Consider the following 19,649-nt stretch of genomic DNA (forward strand, 5'->3'; position numbering starts at 1 on the left):
GTCGCAAACATCCAGATCGGAACACGGCAGGACAGAAACATGTGGATCGACAGATATGAATGTCTCAAATAAAAAGTATTATGAACGAATTAATTGGGAAAGAGACAGTTAGACAGTTCAGGGTTATCTATCGTCTAGTTTTGCTGAGATAAAGCCGCTGACATGTTTTTGGCGGCTTGTAGGAAGATCTGGTTGAGCTGTGCTAAAGGACACACACACAGACTGACAGTCAGCACTGCTTCCACCTGCTGTTACGACAAAACATCTGCAGACTTACCGCTGAAAAACACTACTTCACAACTCAGATGGCTTCAGAGACTGAAGACCAGGTGCTGGAGCGCCTCACCTCTGAGCTGTAGACCAGATCTGGAGCTTCTCAGAGAAGTCAGACAGAGATCAGACCCTCTCTTCTCTCTTATATGTAGATCACAACTGTCTAAACATCACTGCAGTAGTTTCAGTCTGTATGGTACAAATGGGTTTTGTACTGAAGCGTCTAGAAAGCCAGTTTTGGAGGAAAAGGATTCAAGGGGACAAGGTGAAGATCAAGCAGGCTCTTCAGCAGCAGCTAATGAGGGACATTTCCAGTTTAAAGAGCTGGTGAGTGAATCAGGCTTATTATTTAAACTTTTACACCCTTTACACACTTGTTTTGATCTTGGGTCTAATTAAATTACAGCAAGGGTTTTCAAATTGGGGTCCGGGGACCTCCAGGGGTCCGCAAGGTCAGAGAAGAGCAGTGTAAAAATGTGAAAATAGATGTATGTATAATAAAATGAATTAAATGCATAAATAATTAACAGTAATATAATGTAATAATATAACTAAAAAATAAATAAATAAATATATCAGTATAGTAAAAACAACTTTTATCCAACTTGCAAAACTTTTTTTTCCCTCCAAATATAAATATTTTAAATGGGTTTAATATATAGTTTACCAAATCAGTCAATTAAATCAGTACATTTTAGTTACTTTTTGTCTTTATTTTCAACATCTGTTATCATTTTGAATCACAAAAATGTATTTTTGCCAAATATGTTGTTTGTAAAGTGTGCAACCTTTACTGCAAAAAATAATTTTCTTACTTTTTTTGTACGAAATTGTATATTTTATATGATATATAACTAAGTATAGAAGTTTTTAAGGATAAAACTGCTTAATTTTGATGTTTTTTTTAATAAAACAAGACTTTGTGTTTTATGTCATTCTGCATATTTGTTTGCAGTGAAAGATGCACAAATTATTTGGCAAGAATAATTTGTACAGTTTGAAATGATAAATCAACAGATGTTTTGTTGGAAAAAGATAATTGTTTCACTTTGTGGATGTCAGATACTAGTGGATCATGTTCATAGTTCACATGATTGTCTAGATATTTGTACTGGAATATGACAAAAATACTGATAAAGAATATCTGATTTCATATTTCTGTTGCCCAAGGAAAGTGTGAATAAAATGTTTTCTTCTTGCATATTCATAACGCCATGTAACGTCATTTATTGGCAGTATGAGAATCCATGGACGATCCCTAATTACCTCTGCGTGGCCCGGATCGTTCTGTCTCCTGTGCTGGGATACTTAATCATGGAGCAGTACTTCCACGTCTCTCTGGGGCTTTTTGTACTGGCTGGAGCAACAGACTTGGTAAATTAAAGAAAGCATGATCTGTGGTTCTTAATAATCTGTCCTTAAGCTGATGTTGTTTTATTGATCATTGGTTTCTCTTACAGTTGGACGGCTACATTGCACGTAATTGGCCCAATCAGAAGTCAGCTCTGGGCAGCGCTCTGGATCCATTGGCTGATAAGATTCTCATCAGTGTTCTTTACGTCAGTCTGACATATGCACAACTCATCCCAGGTGTGATGAATAGATCATACAAAAATTACATTTCTGCCATTATCTATTGACCAGAAGACCCAGATTTAAAGGGACAGTTCACCCAAAAATGAGAATTTCACTCTCAGGTCACCCAAGATGTAAGTGACTTTTTCTTCAGTAGAACAATAAGGAATATTTTTAGCTGAAACTGTGGTCCTTGGTGATTCATAAAATGCAAGTCAGAAGTTGAGTCAAATAAAGCATATCAGGCAACACAAAATTAATACCTGTGACTCCTGGCGATATATTGAGGTCTTATGAAGCGAAACGATCAGTCTGTGCAAGAAACCGATCATTTTTTACAACATTATTACCTGTAATCCAGAGCCTGAGGCAAATGGTCTGGAGTGAAGTCTGGTTTGTGAACGAATCATCTGGTTGAACCAGTTCACCAAATCAGACTGAAGCATCTGAAACAGTTAACAGCTGGAGAACTAAATCAAAACTCGCTTTCAGACGCCTGGAAATGAGCCAAATTATTGGCGTATCTGATCCTATAAGGAATGAATCATTCAGTGCTCTAGTTCCTCCAACAGTGACTGAACTGAGCAAACAGATCAACTCGGACCGGAGACCTATGAGCATGTGTGAACCCAACACTAAAAGGAAGGGACTAAATGAAGGTTTTTATGATTTCTCATTGTTCATGTAAAGAGGAGAGCTGAACCTTAAACATGTAAAACATCCACGTTTCACATCATTATCAGGTGATTTAATAATATAATTGTGTATATGCAATGTCATTGCATGATTACGTAAACAAACTGGAGAATCTGTTATTTGAACCAGTTCATTAAAACACTGTCTGAAAGAATCAGATTTCTTCATGTGCCTGAGGCTCTGGATTACAGGTAATAATGTTGTAAACATTTTTAGTTTTTTGCAAAGACCTCCAAAATATATCATCAGGAGTCAGGGGTATTAATTCTGTGTTGCCTGATATGCTTTTTTTTTTCACTTTTTTTTTTTTTGCATTTGATGAATCACCATGGACCGCAGTTTCATCTTAAAATCTTCTTTATTGTTCTACTGAAAAAACACCTATATCTTGGATGACCTGAGAGTGAGTAAATGAACAGAAAATGTTAATATTTAATTCAGCAGAACACATCATACACTCAGAACAGGAAGCTGCGGTTAAGTGTCACAGTCTTGGTTTAGTGGTGTTCTTTTATTTCCCTTTATGAGGTTTGAACAGCTTTTCGCTTACCAGCCCACAACTAGTCCATATTTAGTAATTCAAGATCTCAGAAAACACAGTGCATTAGAACAGATAAATCAAATAGCTGTTTATATTATAATAAATCAGTTGTTGATAATTATTCAGCAGTATCAGACGCGTCTCTCACTCACGAGTGCTCTTGTGTTTCCTCACAGCTCCACTGACAGCACTGATCATTTGCAGAGATGTAGCACTGATTGCTGCTGTTTTCTATGTGCGCTATAAAACAGTTCCACCTCCAGTAAGTCTTCAACTTTAACTATTCTCACACTATGATCAGCTATTTAAAAGAAACCCAAATGGAGAGCAAAAGTAAAAATCAAATGCATGCAAGTCATCGGTCTAAATTTTTAAATAATCATAGAAAAAATATATTTATATTATTCTGCATCCAAGGCCACTGAATTTGTATTATTATTTATTATTATTAGGGTTATTTTATGTGGATCTGTGTGCTCTGATATAAGTGTTTTACAGGTCATGAGATAACAATTTTTCACATGCTAGAACTTAAAAGCACCTGAATTATTATTGCTGTGTAATGAATCATTGCCATGTTATTTATCTTATTTTCTGTTCAGGTAACACTCAGTAAATTCTTCAACCCGTGTTACACCACTGCCCGGCTGAAACCAACACTCATCAGCAAGGTGGACCATTCAGTCTTTTTAGCAAACCATAAATATTTCTCTTTTCATTAAAATCTTGTTGTAATGTATATATTAAGGCACTATATTATTTAAAAAAAAAAGTTTTTTTTCCATATGTAGTTTTATTTTTTTTCCATTATTTTTTTTCTGAATTTCATTTTCCTCATTTTGACATTTTAAATAAATATAAGTAATCACAAAATGTCTAATCAGTTAAATTCATAGAACTTTAACATTTAATACTTTAAAAGCTATTATTTTAACACAATAAGTTTATTTAAAATGTTACGCTGCATCTTCATAGGGCCCTATTATTGTCAAATTTGTTATAAATTATTAGTTAAATTGTATTAATTAAATAGTTTTTTTGTGTTTTGATTTTAATATTTAATACACATTATCAAAAACGTTGGCAAATGAAGACAAAAAAATGTTAAGAATTAAATCTGTCAAAATGTAATCAAATGAAATTTAACACTAATTTCTGTGATATTCCTTAACTGTTTTAATATGATCATTTTTATTATTACTTTAAGAAACACATTATACTGTACAATAGTAATACATTTTTGTCAGCATAAATTATTAGGCCCTAAAATATGTATTTTTAACAGTTTTAGTAAAGTTTTGGTTTGTATTTATAATAGATATCAGATTTGAATGACTCTGAACTAGGAATGCATTCATATAGAAATGTTATTAATGCATGATAGCAGATTATTTTTTATTTTATGGCCAAGGGTAACCATTGTGATGGCTAGTATTATAAATCTATTGTTTTGTGTAAAAAAGGTATTGTTAAAATAGGAAAAGCATGTGTGCGTGTTTCAGATCAACACGGCGGTGCAGTTGTTTCTGGTGGCGGCGTCTCTGGCTGCGCCTGTGTTTCACTACACTGACAGTGTTTTACTGCAGTCACTGTGGTGAGGTTTCACTGCTCCAGTCACATCCACACATCTGTCATGTGTCATTGACTCATATTGTAATGATTGAATCCAGTTAAATGGATGTGAATTGTGTTTGTTTGCAGGTACATTACCGCACTGACGACCGCAGCATCCGGTTACAGCTACTATCATTACGGTAAAAAGACTGTGGAGGTGCTGAACAACACTAAGTAGTTGTCCAGTCATCTGAGATTGAGCTTTGACCAAGACATTTGGATAATCAGTCTCTGTGCAGGATGGAAATTGATGCCACATCTTACTTTTGTAATTAAGATACTTTAGTCTATATAAAGTCAAATTATAATTTTTTTGCTTACAATATTAAATTCATGGGGTTTCATTTTTGATCAGTATATGGTTTTCAACTCCACAGGAAACTTATTTTAAATCACTTTTAATGAACGTTGGGTAAATTTTCAGAATAAAAATACACATTTGTGCTCATGTGATTTCTAAAAACTTGACCAGACTTCTAGCTTTTTCAGTCGGCGCAACAGATTTCTTTCTTTTCTTACCAATCCATTCAACACATTTGCAGCGTGCAACTCTGTTTCTTTTGAGGAGAAATAAAAAAAAAAAAGTCTAAAAAAATAGCAAATAGTCTAAACAATGATTAGGTGAAGTATTTATGAATGTTAGCTAAGATTAAATTCCAAATTGCATAAGACTGTGAATTGCAAAGTAAAAAAAACAGAAGTAATAAAGAGAAATAGAAAAGTAATCTGCTTTTCTATTGAAGTAGTAGATTTAGACTGACCTTAAAAATGTAAATAATGAGTATTTAAGTAGTCATTAAATATTTAAATGCAATTTGTAACTGTATTAAACTTCTACTTTTCACACTAACAAATAGTTTTTGATGCACTACTGTTATTTATTAATTTTTTGAACATTTACAATCCTTTTTTCAACTTTTTGAGGAAATCATATATACTTTAAAAATCATGCGACTCTTCATTAATTCCATTGTGTTCCATCTCTGTTTAACTGATGTACTGACGGTGTTATTTTAATGATTTATATGTACTTTTTAATTAATATTTTAACATTTGTATATATTACTTTTTTTTTTTTTTTTATATTTATAATATATTATTATAGAGAGAGAGAGAGAGAGAGAATTTAAAATATATATATATATTTTTAAAATGGCTTTTTAAATGAATATTTAGAATTTTTATATATTTGACATTTTAGTACAAAATAAAAAAATTGTATGAATGTATATATACTTCAAAGAGTGTCACCCGCCAACTATGCAGGTAAGTTTTAAGAATGTCTGTTAGAACTATTAGCCTACTTAGGTGAAATAATTTCAGCTAAATATCTAAAAACTCTTATTTAGAGAGCATTTCCATTCATTTCCTCTGTATAAGAAAAAGTCTTCTCGCATGCAGCTGCATATGAAGAGGTAAGTTCCTCCATTCCTTGTGATCTTTCCTATGGGTTGAAGAACGCTGGATTGGGGATGGAGATTAAGCGGGTGAGATGTGGGTTCTCCACTGGTGTTTTCTTACACTGTTTATACAGACAGAAGCTCAGTGTTGCCACAATCACCATCAGGACTCCGCACACCGCAAACAAACTGTACAAATACACCTCTGTGTTTAAACCCATCCAGATCGACGTGCATTTAGGGCCGGATGATCCTGCGCCGTTCATGGCCTGCACGCAGATGTGATAAATGTGATCAGCCATCAGATCTGATATAAACATCTGACGGACTGCAGAGCTGATGCTCAGGTTCTTCTGCACTAAACCTTCATGTCTGACGACTAACAAGTACTCCAGTACCGGGGAGTAAGGCGCACACCACTTAAGCAGCACTACGCTGTGAGTGACCGCCGTGACCGAGAGCGAGGTCGGTCTGTCTGGAGGCTGGGAGACTGAGGTCACCCCGGGACAGATGCATGTTGGGTCGGGTTGGTTGAAGCAGGTGTCTTGGAGGTCAACGCAGGGGTCAAAGGCGCAGTTTGTTGGAGTTAAAACTGTTGTGGTTGAGATTGTAGCCAGGACTGATTCGGTAACTACACTCGATGTCGTTGGGATGGTGGTGTTTATCATACTGGAGTTTAAGATGTCATCTTTATCTGTAAACACAAACCATTTGTTCTTAATGCTTTACATTTTTTCATTTTCAAGCAAAACAAAATACTCATGGATTGAATTGTTGTGTGCATGTTAGTAATGACATAACCTGTTATTATATATATACCGTAGGTACAATATAATACACTGCTCAAAAAATGAAAGGAAAACACATCAGATTTCAATGGGGAAAAATATCATGCTGGATATCTATACTGATATGGACTGGGTAATGTGTTAGGAATGAAAGGATGCCATAACGTTTGATGGAAATGAAAATGATCGAAGTGAAAAAATGATGCAGCAGGGTAGTCCAAATGGTACTCAGTAGTTTGCACGGCCCCCACGTGCTGACCGTGTCGGGGCATGCGCCTAATGAGACTTAATAATTGAATTTTAGAGGATTAACAGCAGCTAACAGATATTTAACATATTTGCTGTGCGCATAAATGACATTTCCTTTCACTCCTGATGCGGAACAGACGAGGACGTCGTTTCTTTTCTACAAGGGAAATCCGAAACTAAGTGTTTTTATCTAATTTAATATGTATTTTATAACATCATATTTATTTATTGCTATATTTATGTGCTGTGCTCTCCTGCACTTTCCTCAGAGAGATATTTTCTTTCACTCACGATGCGGAACAGATGGGGAACAATGGTTTTAAACAAGGAACACATCAAAAGTAAGTGTTTTACTTCATTTACTATATGTATTTTATAAAATAATATTATTTAATAATGGTATTTATATGCTGTGCGTGCCTAAATGATCCGAAATGTTTCTCACTGGTAATTGTTATCAGTAATTGTTTCTTGTGTCTACTGACCAAATTTTATGTTAAGCATTAATTGAATGAGTTTTCATAATGTTGATGTGTCACTATATTGGATTTGAGTGATTTTCCCACATATTTCATATTTGTGTGTATGTGTATGTTTTATATATTCATATGTATATAACTTTTCAACATACTCAAACTCTCTATACTGAGTGAGTTAAATTGTTCACCATTCAAAGTGAATTTGTGCCATCACAAGACTTGGATTATGACACATGAGTAGCATGAACTACTGATCAGATATGAGTTTTTGGTACTTTTACTGTCATTTATTTATGTGCTGTCCCATTTGTGTGCGTTAATTTTGATAGGCGGAGCCCTGCCTCAGTGCAGTGAGATCAGCATCAAATTCAGGAATTGCGACCCATTTTCCAGTAAGACTGACTTTCCTTTTACAAAAAAATATGTATACGTATGTCCCTCTTTCTTTTTCGGACCACAAAAGGAGAGTAAAATAAAATATCCCGATTGTGCTTGTCCATCTAATGTCAGTCTATGGCGATTAACATTAAGCTTTTAAAATAGAATCAAAAGTATAGTAGAGTGGTCTTATGCATCATGTGCTGCAGGTATACAATAAGGTGGTGTGAACAAACTGAAATTTTACATATTATTTAACAAATATCCTAACCTGATTGTTGGTCTCTGTGCATGACTGCGTGTTCATGAGACACTATTATTTCAGTTCACTCTGAATTGCTCAACTTGTAAAAAAATCAAGATTAATAAAAATGTAACATAAAAAAATTAAAATGAAAAAGCTTGATGTTAATCGCCATACTGCCATTATATGAAGAAGCACATGTGGGACATAAAAAAAAAAAAAAAAGTAGCTTTTCATGTTCCGAAAAAGGAAGGTGGTCACGGCATTAGAACAAGAAAAAAGGTAAATAAATAATGATCTTTTTGGGTGAACTATCCCAAATACAAATTGTTCATCTGAGTTGTTCTTTACGTATACTCAAGCTGTTCCACAGGACATGGATGCCAAACAGGTTTGGAATCACATTAGGATAAAAATAAAAAAGACAGAATTTTTTGGTAAATGTTTTGAGTGAACTATTATTGTAATTGATACTTGTCTCTGATATTTCACCTGTTAATAGTTTTGATATGATTCTGCCCCCCACCCTTCCCCTATTTCACAGAAGCACTTTTGCGATGCTGTAATTAGGAGTGGATTTCTTGCTTGGCTGAAAACTGCAGAGATCCACATCTTGTCGTGCTGAAAATAAGAAAGAGACCACTCCAAGGAGGTCCAAACACAGTTGGCACAGACTCTGTTCAGTGAGCACTAACATACATTCAGCGTTGATGGTAATGAATGAGATGCTGCTGTTTAAGCAGATAAATGTAAGCACTATAAACCCAGTGACATTCAGGATACATATGGATCAGGAAAAGAATGTATTTTGTGCCTTTGCATTGATTTGCTGACATTACGTTTTAATTGTTGTAAGAACATGTTCTTTACATTTATTGAAAACACTGAATGTGAAGACATTTTGGTGCAGGGAACAAGATTTGCAATGTTTCAATTCAAATAAATAAATGTAGACATGCATTGTTTTGTGGATTATTTTTTTTACCTGAACACGGACCACACAATGAACTCAATTTGAGTCAAATTTGACACTCCTGAAGTATATATGACTCCCTCCATTGTGGAGTTAAAATAACACTTTCAAAAGTGTGAAATATGTACATTACTAACACCATAAGAGTTTAAATGTACTCTGAAAGTAATGCATATATTTCACACTTTTGAAAGTGTTATTTTAACTCCACAATGGAGGGAGTCATATATACATTTCAGGAGTGTTAAATTTGACTCAAATTGAGTTAAATGTACACTGGCTTTTTTGCTGTGTATGATTCAAAGCTGAATTTTCATCATCATTATTCCAGTCTTCAGTGTCACATGATCATTCAGAAATCATTCTAATATACCGATTTACTGCTCAACAAACATTCTTCTTATCATTGAACACAGTTGTGCTGCTTCATATTTTTATGGCAACTTTGATATCTTATTTTTCAGGATTCATGGATGAATAGGAAGTTCAAAACAACAGCGTTTATGAGAAAGATAAATCTTTTGTGGCATTATAAATACCTTTACTGTCTATTGGCCAAAATAATGTGTCCTTGCTAAAAAAAAAAAAGCATGCATTCATTCATCAAACAAACATACTAATCTCAATCTTTTGAATAGTAGTAGCTCTCTCTCTCTCTCTCTCTCTCTCTCTATATATATATATATAAATGAATAGAAATCATATATTTTCATACAGCATGTAGGGTCCGGGTTGTCTCCGATGGGAAGACACAGTGGTGGTGTTGCATTAGTGTTGATGTCCTCAGCGCTGCTGGAGTTTAATGCTGGACGATCTTGCGTTGTCACACACACAACAGTCCAGAACAAAATCACAACGTAGTGTGACGTCACCTGCATCATCTGTTGACCAGATCAGATTATTTCAGATTTATCCATTTTCATCAGTAACTGCACTAAAGTTTTTTTTTTTTTTTTTTTCTTTAAGAATTTTTTTTTTTTTTCTCTCTAACTGATTTCATCCACAGGTTATAGTGGTGCCACCAACATTGTCTTTGAAATATGACTCACGTGTGAAATTCAAGGTCAGTGAGTCAGACAAAAATGACTCAATATTTCAAGCTGAAAGCCACTATGTGCTGTTTACTGTGTTTCTCATAATGCTTTTGGGACAATGCATACCTATAGTTACCTAAAACTAAAACCATGTAAAAATAAATAAAAACAAAATCTTGCTTGAAATATAATAAAAAATAAATGAACTATTTATATATATGTATGTATATCTGTATGTGTGTGTGTGTGTATATATATATATATATATATATATATTAGTTAAATAGTTTATATTAAATTTAAATAAAAATAAAAACTATAGACATTTTTAAATAAACCTAAACATAAATAACACTGTGTACTGTATTTAATGCATTTTTGAGCATCTAAACATAGGTGGCATCATTTAGATGCTTTTTAATAAACCAAGCAACTTTCTGCAAGTTACAAAATTTAAAAGTGTTCTGTTTTCGCCATTCACAGATTAGTTACACTTGTATTCAGTAAAAACCTAGTTTTCTTTGTAATTTCTATTCTCAGCATCATAAATGTTCTTTAAAAACAGATGCATAATAGAGGGACTGTCCACCATCCACTTCAGTTCAGACACATACTTCATTGCTTTATATTAATTACATATTCATTATATTGCACATATGAACACGATAAAGTCTCTATCTACTCACACAAATCTTCATCCTTCGCAGCGGAGAAATTCAGCCTCCGATTCAGGATTTTATAATGCATAAAGCATCAGAAACAGCCGTGTTTAAGCGTGAGCTTCTCAGGACGAGTCGAGGAATGCAGAGATCGAGTGGGAGGATGTTGACCAGTTGAATTCGGCTAATATCTGATGAGGTTTCACACGTTTGACCAGATGATAGTTTCCCTCTGTCTCATGTCTGTTCATTGTTCAACAACTGCATTTCTGTTAAAAGTCTGATGAGCTGTAAAAGATTACTGATTAAAATACTTGATTGAAGGTGTCATCGGGAAATTAAAATCGAGCTGTTTTGTGAGAGTGTGACCCTGCACCATGCTCAGCCCGCACAGACATCTTTCCTCCTGCATTTTTCACTGACAGTCTCCCTGATAACACTTGACTGATGAGTGCTGTGATGACAGGATTCTCTTTCCCACTGTGGGTGATTTTACATCGTGTTTTTGGGGAAAATGGTCATTGTATAAATAGAATGCAAAGAGTGAAAGTGTGCAGCTGTGATCTTAAGGAGCTGTTTCTACCCGATCTGACCCTTAAAATGACCTTTGGTGTACTTTTATGTAGTAATATTAAATCTTTATCAGTTTTGAGATGTTAGCACATGAAGCAAAGTTTTACATCACCTGATAAAACAGTGGTATGATAGATTTAACGAGAGGCATTAAAGGTTTGACTCATAATTTTCGGCTGCTGATTTGGAGGCATGTGGTTCTGGTAAAGTTAGATTTTTGAGGTTTTAGACCGCCCCCCCATCCCTTCCCTTAATTTTTTGAGTTTTGTCAAAAATTACAATTCAAAATAATATATCTTCATATCCTCAGTACAAAATAAAAAATACTTTAAAAATGCATATTTATAATAGTAGTAGTATTTATTTTTTGTTTGTTTTTATAGACATTTCAGATTAATTTACATTCACTTGCATTGAAAGAATGCCGCTTAATGAGTAATACAAGCATACAGTAGCCCAAAACTTATTTGTTCATGTATAGGTCATGCATAATTTGTATGTAATCATATGCATAATTTGTATAGTGCATAATTTCTAGTGTAATAACATTTGAAAAATATCATATATAATGTTACGTTCCCGTTCCCCAGTCTAGGGTTGGGAGTGGGAGTAACAGGTTTAACTAAAACTATTAAGGAAGAAATGAATAAAACGAGGAGGAATCATCCCAGTCCTCTGCCCCAGAAATGCAATAACGACTTTGCTTTGACAAACATAAACAATTTATTTAGAAAAGCAAGAATCATGGAAGCAATAAATGTCTTCAGGAGAGGGCCTGGCCAAAATAAGAAACAAAACAGCAGATAACTAACAGGAGGAGTACTAAATAACCTATTCAGGTAAAAGAAAAGAAATCAACAAAAGCTTTTCCTGCTAAAATAACACCCTCTCCTTACAGCTTCCCCCTTAATCATAAAGCAAATAAACAAACAAAGGCAATTAACACAGAACCTAAGTAAATGTAGACACACCTGTCTAGTATCAGTCCAACACTGCTAAACAACAGGAATATACTTGTAGCAATCAAAAGCTATTTCAAGGATAAATGATGAAAGTTTGCACCACACTCAACAGACAAAGACTTAGACAACACCCAACACAAATCTGGAGCAGAGAAGAAGTGAACCTCTCCCAGCAGTGTCTCTCTGATGATCACCACCTGTGGGCAATTTGCAACTGCCAAGCAATCAGAGAGAGAGAGAGAGAGAGAGAGTGAGAGAGAGAGTGAGAGAGAGAGAGAGAGAGAGAGAGAGAGAGAACGAGAGAGAGAGAGCACACAGGGGAAACATAACCACACCCAAAGGGGTGGGAAAACACACTTCAACAATGAATTTTTAAATGCATACATCCTAGGGATGTAACAATAATATAATATAATATAATATTGTTTTGTTTTCTTATCACTGAACATAATGCTTCACAAATAAAGCTGTCAATTAATAATTATTAAATTAATTACATTATATAAAAAAAACGTTCAGGCATATTTAAGGGTAATTCAAGAGTCCACCCTTTGAATAAAAACATAACTCAATAGCTCTTTATTATATAACTTTCATTTCATAATCCAGTAATGTCAGTTGGAGGTCTGTTTATGGTCAGTGTTCTTTGCTCAACAGAGGGCAGCATCACTTCATTTTGCTTAATTTTGGCAGACCTTCTCTTCTTCATTTAACTCACTGTGTATACATTTGTGTGCATTCAATACAATTGTGCTCTTTTGTAAATGCAGAATCTACTGTATTTGTTTATGTCATAGTGATTTATAAGTTTTGGTGTATGTTAATCCATAATGTCAATATCAAATTATTTCAGCTGTAGTGTATTAGTTGCTAACACAATTAGTGGTTATAATATTCCTACAAAAAGTTCTGAATGTGTCTAATGTGGTATAAAGGAGATCCTTTTTAATTTGTGGTTTGACAGTAAACAATACTGTAGTGTTTTGGCGGTAGCTATGGTGAATATGGTCATTTTATTTTTTGCACAGTGCTCACTCATTGGACCTGCTTAATCATAACCACATCCACAAACATCTGCATGCCCACTCACACGCTTACAAGCAGAAACGCTCACCTCCTGACCTGAGCCAGAGTTCACGCTCACCTTCAACTCTTCAACCTCAGCTGTAATATTAGTCAGGTAATTAGTGCTTGTTATGAAGGACAGTTACTGGTGCATCATCTTGTCATCTTAAGATGTTCAAATGTGAATTTCAAAAGCATTTCTGCAAATAATGACAAATTTTCCCATGTAAAGCTATTGTATGACTTCAGAAGACATGGAATATAATGCACAACTCATATGTGCTACTTTTTTGAAAAAAAAAATTTCAGGTTGCATTTATTTAATCAAAAATACATAAAAACAGAACTGTGAAACATGATTACAATTTAAAATAGCTATTTTCTATTTGAATTCATGGTTTCCACAAAAATATGAAGCAGCACATCAGTATATTAGAATGATTTCTGAAAGATCATGTGACACTTAAGAGTAATGATGCTGAAAATTCAGCTTTGCATCACAGCAATAAATTCCATCTTAAAATGTATCCAAATAGAAAACAGCTATTTTAAATGTAAATAACATTTCACATTTTTTCTGTTTTTACTGTATTTTTAATCAAATAACTTGATGTCTCACCGACTTCTTTTGAACAATACTGTATATTTCTCAGAAGCAGCCTTCAGGAAGAGAAGAACACCACAATTAAATATAACTTCCCTCTGCGAACCAGCTGTGACCGAACGCAGCAGGAAAACACACACATTCTCCATAATAAGCGTATTGTTTGGCTAACAGTTATTCTTTATGGGCACAATGGGCAAAACTCCCAACTTCTGCAGCTCAGACGCGCCGGTGTCTTAGTTTGCATCCTCAGAAACTGGAAACCTCAGCGCTCTTATTGTCTTTCTAAACAAAATCATCTGGCAGCTCTCCCAAAGCCCTCCGGCCGCAGACACCTGCCTGTGGTCCTAAGCGGGACGTGTGTGTACAGTGGCACTGCGTGATTCAAGCTTCTGCATGTTAGCGGCCCATTCAGGAGATGTACTTTCCCTCCGCTATTTTAATAATGTATTCATCAGCAGCACTTGAAAGCCATGACAGCGTGCCCTGATGTGTTTACACACCTTGCCCACATTGCGTGTCCCAGGATGCATTGGGACGTGTTGGTTTGGACACAATGGATGCTTGTCTTTTTGTTTTAGAGTCCGGCATGTCCTCCTCACGCTTTTTCTTTTCTTCTGTCGGTGTAAAACGCTTGCCCTCACATGTCGGCCTGTAAATCCTCGGATGGGTTGCATCACATGCAGCGATGATTATATCCTTGCCTTTCATTCAGATCTTCCCTTTCAACCTTTTACAACAAGATAATTCTGGACTGATTGTAGAAACCTCGTGTGAAGGAATGCAGCGATTCTGAAAAATAGACGTTTAGTTGATTAGCCTGACACTTTTCGGATTGCTCTGTGATGAGATGACCGGAGATGTCCTTATTTAGCTTTTTTTCTATTTTCACACCGTTCATTATTATATTATATCAGCATTTTATGACAGTTAAGTAAACACAAGGATGAATCTTAATTATTTGACAACATCGAAATTAAGATTCATCCTTGTGTTTGTCACAGGTGGCTTTTCTATTTTTTTTATTACTATTTTTTTTATTTCAGTGTTAGTTATTTTAGTACATCAAATGAAGTGAAATAAAAATGAGAAATGTTGAAATAAAATATTGTTTTATTATATTAGATTTTATGTTATAATTACGACATGTATATAATTTATGATATAATTATACGATTTTTATTATAATTGATATTTTTTATTATATTTTACAATATGCTTTTATGGGTAATTTTGTAAATATTTTATTTTAACTATAATAACCCTGATTTCTTTATTTTTTCCTTCATAACATCAATCAAAATATGTTTTAGTCATTTTTTATCATTTAAAAAAAAACAAAAATCTATACATTTTTATTTCAGTTTTAAGTATTTTAGTATGTCAAGTCAAAAATGAGAAATGCTGTCTTGACAAAAACTTAAAATATGTTAAAATGTTAATGTTACATGTTAAAATATTATAATATATTATTTTTTAAAAATATTTTCTTTTATTTAATCATATATATATATATATATATATATATATATATATATATATATATATATATATATATATATATAACAAATTGTTTTTAGAAAGTATCATAAAACTAGGACAAACCTCAGTGACGTCATCCTCTAGGTTTAGGAAGTGACATCATTTTAGTGGGAAAACAGCAGCAAAAACATCAGTAAGTATATGGTTCTGCAGAACAGGGATGACATGCATTCAAACTCTAATGAGGATTCATAACTTGAAAAGTTATCAACCACTATCTAGGAAATGACAACTATTTCTCATCTGAAAGTTTCCATTAATCACTGTGCAATGAAATAGTGTGTATGATGCCTTTAAACATGCAGTCACTTATTGTTGTCCCCCTAAACATTTCTCTGAACACGTCAGATCTTTCGCTGACAGTTAAGTGTGGCTATAAAGTTGTCAAAACATTGAGTTGGAGGTCTTTAACCTGTTACCCTGCGCCCCTATTTTTGAGCATTTTGTAAAAAACGATATAACCAAATAAAAATGTCTGTAGCTCTTGAACCCTAAGGTCTATATTTAAAAATCTGGTGTTGTTTGAAACTAGACACTTGATCCTTTGTTACTCTAGAGTCATAATAACTCAAAATTAGTATAGCAATAGAGTAAAACAAGGTAAAATATACATGAAATTGACTCGCGATATGTTTTAATGAAGCTCACTAAGGGAAAAATGGATGAGACTTTCATGCCAAAGGCCTGAAAACACCATAAAGATAAAGCTGAACATCTGACCATGTTTTGATTCAAATTTGAGGATGATACTCCCAAAAATGTAGTTTCTGTAAGCTTTTATTTAAAAAAAATCTAGGCGTCCTTTCAAAAAAGCCATTTGGAGACCCCAAATAGACACTTTGTAAACAAATGTCCAAATGAGTCAAAACTACATAATACATATATGTATATCAATTCAGAACTGCTCTGCCCACCAAAACACACAATAAAAAACTATTTCTGAACAGCATTTGTAGTGCTGACTCATTTAGTCATTTGGTTAGTCTACAAATGGCATTTTTGAAAAAAAACGCCTAAATATTTCCTGAAATAAAATATGAAATAATAAATTTTTTATAGGTAAAGACTTACAGAAAGTACATCTTTATGGTATTTCATTTCAAGAAAAGCTTTGGAAAAGTCATTTGGATATTTTATTTCAAGAAAAGTCTAGGAATCCTTTCAAAAATGCTATTTAGAGACTCCATAAGACACTGCATACTACATATGTATATCAATTCAGAACTGCTCTACCAATGAAACCACAAAAAAACACAAAACTATTTCAGATTTTGAACATAACTAAACAGTCTTTATTCTGAACAATTCCAATAATGAAAACAGTGAACCAAAACAGATTTGATCATTTTTGAACTAGTGAAAACACAAAACATGCAAAATACATTGTTTTTACAACATTTGTATTTTTTATTTATTTTATATGGTGAATATTATGAATATTACTATTTTACTAATATAGTAATAGATTACTATTACTAATATTACTAAATAATAAAAAAAAAAAACTATTTACAGTATTTACAGTGGAGGAAGACGCTCTAGCAGCCACTAAAATGGTTTTTTTTCTGACCATCTGGATTCACCAGACCTCTGAAAAGACAGGGAAGAGTGAGAGAAAAAGAGTGAGAAAGTGTGTAAGCAAAACAAATCAAACTTGCAACACTGTTTACATTTTGTACACACACACACACACGCGCGCACGCACACACACACAATAACCGGGACATACCCACAAACAAACACACCCACCCACCCACACGAACAAAACTCATGTAATCCCCTCATATTATCCCTCTCCGTTGTCATTTTTAGAATCTAAAACAGCTAACATGAAACAAAAGCTGCAAATACATGATAAAGACACATAAACATTCAAGAGGAGGGTGGAGACACTTACGTGCTAATGCTATCCACGCTTCCCAGCGATCTCAGCGCGTATTCGGCTACTAAATTAGCCATTTTTCTCCCCACGTCCTCCAAAACACCACCAAACGCCACAGAAACACTTCTCAAGTCGAAGATCCATGATGGAGAGATTCAGATGTGAGCTTTGGACAACATCTGTTCGCTGATAGCCAGTCTGTGTAGCGCTGCGACGCCATTATGTGTACGCTTCATGCGTAACCCGAGAGCGCACGAAAACACACGGACAATACGCCGAGCTATTCTCTAAACAATCTTACGTAAACTATTCAAACTGTCAATCACTTTAAACGTCCTTGTGGTTGGCTAACACTTCCATCCATCAAAACTGTGCTGGCGAGGCATTGGCTGGGTTCAAACACCCCTATTGTGATGTGTCCGGATTGACACCTCGCTGACCCATTCACGGACGCGCTTACTGTCCCGGGTTATAACAGCTCCTGCGATTGAAGGAGAGAGACGAGGGAGGGCTATTCTTACTCGGAAGAGACGATTCTGCTGGAAATAGATGGCGTTTCAAAGCTGGAATACGAATTATAATCGATATTTATTGGAAAATGGACGCTATCGATAACTATAACTCGAATCGCTTATGTAAACAAAGGAGGATCTATCGTGTTTTCCCCTATTTTTTCGTTGTTTTGGATTAAAAAGTGGATGCATTTTGAAGAGTGGACCCTTCTCTTGAAATGTATGCTGGTGTGTCTTGGAATAGTCTGAGCTGACCAGCGCTATTGGCGATCAAACGTGAGTACTGCGGTTCGCTTTGTTCATTTTAAATGGCCGGTCTTTCAGCATTTCTGTTAACCCTTTCCTCTCTGGTGTATTGATTTCAAAAACAAGCTCACATCGTTAATCTTGAGTGTTTTAGCTTTCAAATGATATATAGTTAATGATAATTGATTGAATATTGTTCTAAAACAAAGGTAATAAAAAGTCCGACCACGCCCGACCACGCCCTTCCGGCCCGCCCGCGGGCCGATGCGGGTTAACAGGTTAAATACAGAGCAGATGCAGTAATTATGGTATAAGTAGGGAGCGTCTCACAACACAGCTGAGACATCAAACACCACCGAGAATCGATCTTACACTGTCAGCTCAAATGAAAGAGAAATGCTGCTGCTGATAGACTGATCACTCATGCGTTTCAACCTGATGCTCTTAATGCATGTGAGCAGTTTATTAAGGAGAGAGTTCACCAGATCCTGCTGGATGAGCTTCGTTCAAAGCCGCTGTAACATGTCAATAAACAGATTACAATTATCCCAATTAACTATATTACGTGGTGGAGCACTCACTCATGTCAATATTTTTTATATTTTCTTTGAAATATATATGTGTATATATATGTGTGTGTGTGTGTGTGTGTGTGTGTGTGTATGTATGTGTATATATATCATATTGCTATTGCCACAATTCACCTTATTCAGCTACAATCTAATCATGACTTAATCTGTCATGTGCAAAACATTCTCTCTTAAATGTAGGACAATAGTGGCATTCAAACAATATATTAATCAATTCGTGTTTCTTAACAGAAAAGTGTCTTTTGTTTTTTAAGTACTGAAATTCTAACATTGACCAATGGTGTGAGTTTGGAGGCGGGACTAATGGAACCTGTTTGAAAACAGTCATTATGTTTGTTGTTCTGTTTGTTGCACATTATATCAGTGCTAAACTGTGATTAATAATGAATTGTTTATAATGGCTTAGCCAACCAACTGTAATCTAGATCCAGCAAAAAAAATAAAAAAACAAAATCGCAATCCACAAAAATTAGCTGAGCATCACAACCGAAGGCATCTGTTTCCAATATGTAGCGCGGCGGAAGGGTGGGTGCTTCATTTAGTGGCAAAAAACTACAGCCTACTTTATCTTTAAATAGCCTGCGGCTTTGGGCTGGACGGATGTGTGGCTTATTGTTGTATCCCAGATTCCATGAATCTAGACTACAGCTTCTGTCCTTTGAAGACAACAAGTGTACAATTAGAAGGGAATGTTTGCAATGCTCTTCTGCAGCCCCTGTGTGCTGCACCGGACCCAGATGCAGCAGATACTGTCCACCGGACACCGTGTG

General features: G+C 34.8%; 1 protein-coding gene across 3 annotated transcripts; it reads left to right on the forward strand.

The window, feature by feature from the left end:
- The first annotated feature begins 9 nt into the window (after positions 1-9).
- On the forward strand, positions 10-5,547 carry crls1 (cardiolipin synthase 1). 3 transcript variants are annotated; one of them, XM_079386529.1, is made up of 9 exons: positions 26-75; positions 183-329; positions 426-600; positions 1,510-1,647; positions 1,734-1,863; positions 3,262-3,347; positions 3,688-3,756; positions 4,588-4,679; positions 4,787-5,547. In XM_079386529.1, exons 1-9 carry the CDS (start codon positions 56-58, stop codon positions 4,875-4,877), a joined length of 948 nt encoding a protein of 315 aa, XP_079242655.1. In that variant the 5' UTR covers positions 26-55; the 3' UTR covers positions 4,878-5,547. The 3 variants fall into 3 exon arrangements, with proteins under 3 accessions (XP_079242654.1, XP_079242653.1, XP_079242655.1); XM_079386528.1 differs by having other exon boundaries at positions 10-75; positions 183-600; XM_079386527.1 differs by having other exon boundaries at positions 25-600.
- Positions 5,548-19,649: the final 14,102 nt, after the last annotated feature.

Source organism: Barbus barbus (genome assembly GCF_936440315.1).
Source record: "Barbus barbus genome assembly, chromosome: 30".
NCBI lineage: Eukaryota > Metazoa > Chordata > Actinopteri > Cypriniformes > Cyprinidae > Barbus > Barbus barbus.